Below are 8,623 nucleotides of genomic sequence, written 5' to 3'. Positions count from 1 at the left end.
TTAGTATTATTATTATTATTATTATTATTATTATTATTATTATTATTATTATTAGTATTATTATTAGTATTATTATTAGTATTATTATTATTAGTATTATTATTAGTATTATTATTATTACTATTATTATTATTACTTTTATTATTATTATTATTATTATTATTATTATTATTATTATTATTATTATTATTATTATTATTATTATTATTATTATTATTATTATTATTATTATTATTATTATTATTGTTATTATTATTATTATTATTATTATTATTATTATTATTATTGTTATTATTATTATTATTATTATTATTATTATTATTATTATTATTATTATTATTATTATTATTATTATTATTATTATTATTATTATTATTATTATTATTATTATTATTATTATTATTATTATTATTATTATTATTATTATTATTATTGTTATTATTATTATTATTATTATTATTATTATTATTATTATTATTATTATTATTATTATTATTATTATTATTATTATTATTATTATTACTATTATTTTTATTACTATTATTATTATTACTATTTTTATTATTTTTTGTTCACTTTCTTCCATATTTTTTTTTTACTCTTTTACATGTTACTTTTTAGCCTCAAAGTTCTGCCATTCGAGTTGGAGCTCAATGCCTATGACTCTTGCCGTTCTCCCCCAGCCACCTTCGCATGTCAGGTTTTTGTGTTTTCACGAGTACTCGATTTTTCACTACTTTTTCATATTCTGATTTTTAAATTTCTATAGTTCAACAATTGACAAAAAAATAGGAAGAGAGATGCCAGTCTGTGTGACACATTTTAGAAGAGATTTGTGTTCCATTTTATAATATAGTTTCTACAAGTAAAAAGAAAATCTATGACATTGATTTTTTCTCATTATTCAGATGATTAAATTATATTATTTTTAAATTAACTCATAAATAATAATAAATGCCTCTAAATAAATGTTATACAAAATATGTATATATACTACTTATTAAAATATTTATCTATTTTTTTCCTCAAAAAATAGTTCTACGGAAGCAGGTTTGAAAACATATTTTTTAGTAAATGTTTGAATAAACATTGGTATGTGCATTTGTGTGGGTTACTAGTACATGCTCATCAAGAGTATGGAAACTTTTTTTTTTTTTTCACGAGTATTAAGTTGACATCTGAACATGAAGAAACTTCATTAGATGATGTCCGGCGAAAACCCTCCGATGCTTAAGTCAGTCCAGATTCCAAGAGAAGAATATCAGAGAAAATACGAGAAGAAAATATTCTAATGTCTTTCGAATAATAAAAAATTACCTTTTCCCAATAAACATAAAGCATTTATATACAGAATCTTACTATGGGCCTGGAATGTAACCTCGGGCTTTTAATTGATAATTGGGCCCAAATATTATAGTTATAATTTTTGGGCCTCATCATATTTTTGGCCCATGTACATCATAAGCCCCCCACTCTCAATCGAATATCAAGAATTGAAACTCGGTTGAGAGTATAAAATTATTTCGTCGATTTGCTGCAAGGAAGAGAAATAAAATAATTAAGAAACAAAAAGAATTGGTGGGATCTTGTGATATCCAAGCCAAAATATAGTTTCTACAAGTAAAAAGAAAATCTATGACATTGATTTTTTCTCATTATTCAGATGATTAAATTATATTATTTTTAAATTAACTCATAAATAATAATAAATGCCTCTAAATAAATGTTATACAAAATATGTATATATACTACTTATTAAAATATTTATCTATTTTTTTCCTCAAAAAATAGTTCTACGGAAGCAGGTTTGAAAACATATTTTTTAGTAAATGTTTGAATAAACATTGGTATGTGCATTTGTGTGGGTTACTAGTACATGCTCATCAAGAGTATGGAAACTTTTTTTTTTTTTCACGAGTATTAAGTTGACATCTGAACATGAAGAAACTTCATCGAGTATTCAAAGTGGCGAGCCATCTCATCAGATGACATATAAATGCTTTATGTTTATTGGGAAAAGGTAATTTTTTATTATTCGAAAGACATTAGAATATTTTCTTCTCGTATTTTCTCTGATATTCTTCTCTTGGAATCTGGACTGACTTAAGCATCGGAGGGTTTTCGCCGGAACCAAGCTCCGGCACCCTAACGTATATTTTTCTTACGCAGGAAACACCTAATCCATCAAATCGAAGAAGATCATCGTTAAGCCGTATCGATTCCCAAGTATTCGTTGCAGGTTTAATTTGAGGTGATTCGAGTTAACTTATTGTTGGCCGCATCAAGTTGAGTTTTGTTTCTTTTTCTATCGATTAAAATTAACATTACATTCTTCATGTTTTTAAAGAAAAAAAATGGAGGGTCTCTACTTTGAAAACACAATCCCACAACAGAGGTTGTGCATGTTGCCTCTGTTGCTCTGCCTCTTGCGGTAAGTTTCTTTGATTTCTAATTTGGTTATTAATGCGACAAAAATGAATCAAAATGATCGATCCAACCGGTTTAACCGCAAATCCGCCGCCGTAGAAGTTATTGACAAAATAGGTTTTAGGTGGTCAGGGAAATTTTCTTGTAATCATAATTTTATTTATTTAAAGGAATGTATGAAATAAAATTACATGCCTGGTTGAGATTTTTTGGGTATATTTTTAGTTTTGTTACACATTTATAATTTTGATGACATTTTTAGGATATGTACATTGTAAAATTTGATTTTATTCCTTTTATGTTTAAATTTTTAATCTTGATGATTAATAAGTTCAATTTGAATCTAATACTTAATGGTAAATATATTATATATTTAAAAACAATTATTTTTTAGACGCGGCATTTGTGCAATTAAGTGCATTTCATATTTCCAATATATATATATATATATATATATATATATATATATATATATATATATATATATATATATATATATATATTAAATCAAATTTCTTTATTTATGATCGAAATGTGTTTCGAATCACTAATTTTGTTAAAATAATTTAGGTCAAAAGAAAAAAGTAGTAAAAACAAAGAGAGCAAGTTTTCTTATTCCAGAAAAAATAAATTAAATTTGTAATTTTTAAGATTTTTATTGACCCATTAAAAGGGCCAAAACACAAAGTATTCTCAAATTTATTAATTTCTTGTCACTATGAAAGATGGAATTATTGGGGAAACGGAAAGAAGAAATTCACTCGTCAGACCATTGAAATTCAACAAGGAGAGGATATAACTATTTTTTTTCAAAATTTAAATTCATATATTTGAAATAAAACTTAAACAACTGTAGTCGATAAGAAATTAACTATGTTTACCGTGTCATTTTCCCGATAACGTACTGACAATGTGTTGATATTCAATTCCTCATTTCATATATGGTTCGTGAAAATCCAGCTCATGATCGAGGATGATTTGTAATATCCAACTTAGCTTGGACCATTATTTTTTTCTCTCCATATATTGCAATCATATCGATAAAAATCCAATTCACAATGTTTTTTAAACAAATGGAATTTTTAACTCGGAAAAAAACAATCGACAAAAATCAGTAATCTCGTATTTATGACTTAATTCCTTTTCCTCCAATATAATGATATACTAGGAGAGAAATGAATATACAAAGTGAAAAGGAAAAATGAAAAAGAAAAAGAAAAAAAGGAAAACTATGATAATGATTTTTTTCTCAATATTTTTGGGCAAAAATTAATAAATAATGTATACCTCTAAATAAATGTTTATACAATATATGTACGTGATTTTTTTATTTAAAATAGTTGTTTTTTCCTTTCTTGAAATATCAAAATATAAATATCCTGATTAGTTAGTAAATATTCCATGTTCACAATGATGTTCTATACCCTCAAATTCCCCAAAAAATAAAATAAAATCTAAAAGGGTATTGTTGGAATATTGTGAAATATTATAGCATTGTTTCCCTATAAAACACACTCACATAAAGAATGAGACAACCATTTCTTAATTTCATTTCTCCCCTTTGCCTTTTCTATATAGGGTAGATCTTTCGATCGATCTTGTATATATAATAATTATATATAGAAGAACGTTTGAAGACACATCGGTATGTGTATTTGTGTGGGTTATTTGTGCATGTTCGGTTACTGTTTATTAAATCATGAACTTTGTTGCCTTTTCTATTAATTAAATTAACAAAAGATTGTTTCATGTTTTAATTAAGACTAGAAAATGGAGGGTTTCTACATTGAAAACACCATCCCGCAACATATCGAACCAGCTGTGGATGTGGATGTTGCCGCCGTTGCTCCGCCAGAGGAGAAGTTGGAGAATGTCGGCGGAGATGATCATGGATTGGCGGCGGAGAGATTTTCCGACGGCTGCAGCGACACAAGTAATAAACATGCGGTCTGTAGCAAGAGAAAGAGAGGGCGCCCGATGAAACAACCGCCGATGGAGATGCCACAACAATTTGTGGCGACGCCGGAATATTTCATCATTCCACCTACGCGGGGAAGAGGCCGGCCTAGGGGTTCCGGGAGGTGGCAGAGGATGGCTGCCTCTTTCGGTAAGTTTTTTTTTTTATCTTTAATTTGGTTATTAATGTGTGAAGCAATGTTTTTAAAAACGAATCGGACTGATCGATCTGACATGTTTAATAGCGAATCGGCACATGAACGAGTTATTGAAAAATTAGGGTTTGGGTGGTTTGGGAAATTTTCGTATACTTATTATTGATTTTTAATTTGGTTATTAATTTGTTAAGAAATGTTTTTAAAAATTAAACGAATCGAACTGGTTGACCCGACCTATTTAACAACGAATCGACTACGGATACAAGTTATTGACAAATTAGGGGCTGGGAAATTTTCTTGTACTTATTATCGATTTTTAATTTGGTTATTAATGTGTTAAGAAATGTTGTTAAAAATTAAATGAATCGAACCGATCGATCTGACCTATTTAACAAAAAATCGGCTGCCGCGAATTATTGACAAATTAAGGTTTTGGTGGTTGGGAAAATTTCTTGTACTAATTATATTGATTTAATGAACTTTAATTAATAATCATAAATTTGTTAATTAAAGGTATGCAAAGCAATGTATAAAATTAAATACATTTTTTTTTGGGAAACATTTGAATATATTTTGTTAATTATTTGTATATTTACTATTTCAATCTAATTTTTAGAATATACTTTTGTTATTGTAAATTTAAAATTTAAAATATTCCTTTTAGGCACGACATTTGTGCAATTCAAGTGCATCAAATGCTCTCATTATGCACAATACACATGTATTTAATTTGTGAAATAAAATTTCATTATTTATGTTCAAAATCTATTTCTAGTTATGTCAAAAGAAAAAAAAATCAAGAAAAAACATAAAAGGAACAAAACAAAAAGTATTCTTAAATTTACTTCCTTTATTATCATTATGAAGGTGGGATTGTTGCGCAAACTGAAGGAAGCAACTTCACTCCTCATAGGATTGAAATTAGAAAAGGAGAGGTAACCAATAATTTTATTCTCTTAAATTATCGATAAATTGGATATATATTCAACAAGAATCACATCTAACAATAAGTAATTAATGGTACATTTTTTGTTGTTTGTGCAGAACATAGTTCAAAGGATCAAGTCATTTTCTATGACGACTCCTGATTCAATTTGCATTGTCTCGGCTTTCGGAACAGTCTCGACTGCAGAAATTTTTGTACCTGCTTCTCCCGGTGGCATTTCACGATACGAGGTAGGTCTTTGTAATTTATTTGATATTCCTACTTATAATTGTTCGGTATGTAATAAGTTAGACCTATATAAAATTTGTTTATTAATTCATTTGAAACAATGCATGATAATTTATGTTTCTTTCTTTCTACATGTTATGCGGCACAACATTTGTTGTCATCAACAGACTAGCGTGTTTTGAGTTTGATCTAATTTGACGAGTGTATGATTAATATGAAAACTAGAATGTTACTGTATGTTTATGTAAAAGAATGTAGTTTATCATATATGTGTAATTCTTGTATGACTCAATATTTATTTTCCTCATGCAGGGCAATTTTTCAATTGTACATCTAAATGGATCGCATACATATAATGGAACTAGGCATGCCAAAAGATGCATATTGAGTGTTCAATTGGCTAACCCTGAAGGCCTCTTTTGTGGTGGTGTTGTAGCCAATTCGCTTATTGCTGCTGGTCCAACTCAAGTAAGCTCTAAACATATTTTCGAAGGAGGAAATATTTTATATCTATATATATTATAATCAATGGCGGGGGTCATAATTCTATAACATGTTGGGCTAATTCTAAAAATAAACGACACCTTATTTTTTTAGGATTATTAATATAAAACTGGGGGATGGGGGTTAGATATGTATAGATAGTTTATCTTGAACTTTTGAGTAGATGGGTTAAATGATATAAGTTGTGTGGGAAAAATTAATAAATGTGTTATTATATAGTGTAAATTTTTTTGACTGTACTAAATCCACTACACATGTGTGTACTCACGTCAAGTGCACACATATGGCGCATAACTAACACTAATGCCTCACTCTTTCCATTTAGCCATAATTATGTTTTTATTTGGACATAATAGCACTTTTTAGTAATCATGTGTTGATTGGGGAAAAAATCAAAAGGTTTTGTGTCATCGCATAGCATATTCCACTATAATATACAGTAGTCGATTGACTCCGGCATTTAAACCTATTGACCATCAACAAATTTATGCCATTTTTTATTACATGCATGATTAAATTTGTAGTCTATTTTTATTTTATTTTAATTTCCTCTAGTTTGAGATTTGTTCACAAGTAAATAATTACGATATTTTGTCAATTTCCAGATTATCATCGCTTTACATATAAATAATGACATATTTTTATTGCTTTCCAGCTTGTCATTGCTACGTTCAAACAAAATCCATGGCAGTTGAGTACGTTTTCTTGAATCTCCCCCGGTTGTTGAGGAATATTCATCGACACCTACATCGGAACGTATAATCTCTGATGGTGATGTAGGATTTTTAGTGGACCAATGAAAAGACTTGGCTAAAACATCTTATTTTGTTTAAATGCAAGTATTTTTGCAGAAATATTAAGGTTTTAGTATGTTTGGTTATTTAAGGGGCTAAAAGACACATTATTATATGTTTATTTATTAAAATAATTTTAGATTTCTTATGATGTTCCATTATTTGAAATTTAATTCTAGGAGAATTGAGATTGTTTTAGTTTAAACTCTATTTTTATGTCCGATATATACATTGTGATAATAATTTTTTTCTCATGATTTCATCCTTATAACTAATCATATACATAATTTAACTTATATTTGTAGTAATATTTTTAAATAATCACAAACACACTCAACACGCACATTGTGCACACCTAATACAAATATAAATGCACAAATTGCACACTCATGATATGCAGATAGAGATATCCATAAGATAAAGGTCGATCCTGAAAATAGACTCAACTTATCCCAAAAGCCATGTAAAATAGATTTTCTATATTTATTTATTAGAATACATTAGACTTAATCCCACTTCACATCCTTAAAATATTGCATTTTGGCACGTAAATTCTAGTGTCGCTGATAGTAATTGTAGTTTCGTTGACATTACAACTACTGTAAACATAATAATATTACTCTCAACCACATCAATATTATTATTTTCTTGCCGTTTTTATTTTGTTTGATTTGTTGACTAGTCAATGTAATAATATTATTGTCGTTGACGGTAAAATTACTGTAAACACAATGTTTTTTTTTGGCCACATCAATATTATTTCTTTTTGGCCTTTTTATTACTGTAAATTACTGTTAACTACATCAATATTATTTTTTTTGGCCTTTTTATTTTGTTTGATTTGTTGACCGATTAACGTAATAATATTATTATCTACTATTGTAATATTACTTTAAACATAACATTATTACAGTGGTTGACTGTAATATTATTGTCGTTACAGTAATATTAGTGTGGTTGACCAGTAGTATTACTGTCACATCAATAGTAATATTAATTCTTTGGGTTTTTACTATGTTTGCCTTTATGAACGGTCAACATATTAATATAATTCTATTACACAATAATAGTGATTTTTGTTATGTTAAAATTATTGTGCTACAGTAAATTAGCAATACTACTGTGTTAAACAGTAATATAGTTAATATAGCTGTCAACCACAACAAAATTACTGTTTAAACGAGCCAAAAAATGTTGAAGAAAAAATTAAAAAAAATTCATAATAATAATAATAATAAAAAAAGTCAACGCCGCCGGAGACTAGCATTGACCGGCGGTCAGCGGCGGCAGAAAAAGGGAAAAAAAAAAGAAAAAAATAAAAAGTCAACGCTGGAACCGGCGGAAAAAGCAGACAAAAAAAAAATCAACGCCGGACACCGACAATCAACGGCGGCAACGGACGAAATTGTAGTCAAACTTGGGCTAGGAGTCAAGATTTAATAATTGGTGAAATTTGGGGTCAAATTGATGTTAAATTAAATAAAATGATGAAATTCAAGCATATTAAAATGTGAGGGAGCATTTTAGTCTTTTACACACCTCTTGAAATTGTATGGAATTTTATGTAAAACAGTTTTTTGTCTGGGCCCCTTCATTAATAAGTAGCCCAT

At 28.0% G+C, this 8,623-nt stretch overlaps 1 protein-coding gene across 1 annotated transcript; it reads left to right on the top strand.

The window, feature by feature from the left end:
* The first annotated feature begins 3,861 nt into the window (after window positions 1-3,861).
* LOC105965726 (AT-hook motif nuclear-localized protein 11-like) lies at window positions 3,862-7,040 on the top strand. Its single transcript, XM_088827276.1, has 6 exons — window positions 3,862-4,072; window positions 4,190-4,534; window positions 5,409-5,476; window positions 5,586-5,717; window positions 6,028-6,183; window positions 6,875-7,040. Exons 2-6 carry the CDS (start codon window positions 4,198-4,200, stop codon window positions 6,926-6,928), a joined length of 747 nt encoding a protein of 248 aa, XP_088683402.1. The 5' UTR covers window positions 3,862-4,072; window positions 4,190-4,197; the 3' UTR covers window positions 6,929-7,040.
* The last annotated feature ends 1,583 nt before the right edge of the window (window positions 7,041-8,623 follow it).

The sequence above is a fragment of the Erythranthe guttata genome, chromosome 12, assembly GCF_056151865.1.
Source record: "Erythranthe guttata isolate IM_541 chromosome 12, IM_541, whole genome shotgun sequence".
NCBI classification, from domain to species: domain Eukaryota; kingdom Viridiplantae; phylum Streptophyta; class Magnoliopsida; order Lamiales; family Phrymaceae; genus Erythranthe; species Erythranthe guttata.
The sequence above is the reverse complement of the archived record's forward strand: the minus strand, read 5'-3'. Positions and strand labels throughout refer to the sequence as shown.

Excerpts from the sequence above, each read along its gene's own strand:
- LOC105965726 (XM_088827276.1), top strand. The coding sequence starts at position 4,198 with ATGGAGGGTTTCTACATTGAAAACACCATCCCGCAACATATCGAACCA. Across the intron at positions 5,477-5,585 it reads TTGAAATTAGAAAAGGAGAG|AACATAGTTCAAAGGATCAA; the intron begins GTAACCAATAAT and ends TTGTTTGTGCAG. Across the intron at positions 6,184-6,874 it reads TTGCTGCTGGTCCAACTCAA|CTTGTCATTGCTACGTTCAA; the intron begins GTAAGCTCTAAA and ends ATTGCTTTCCAG.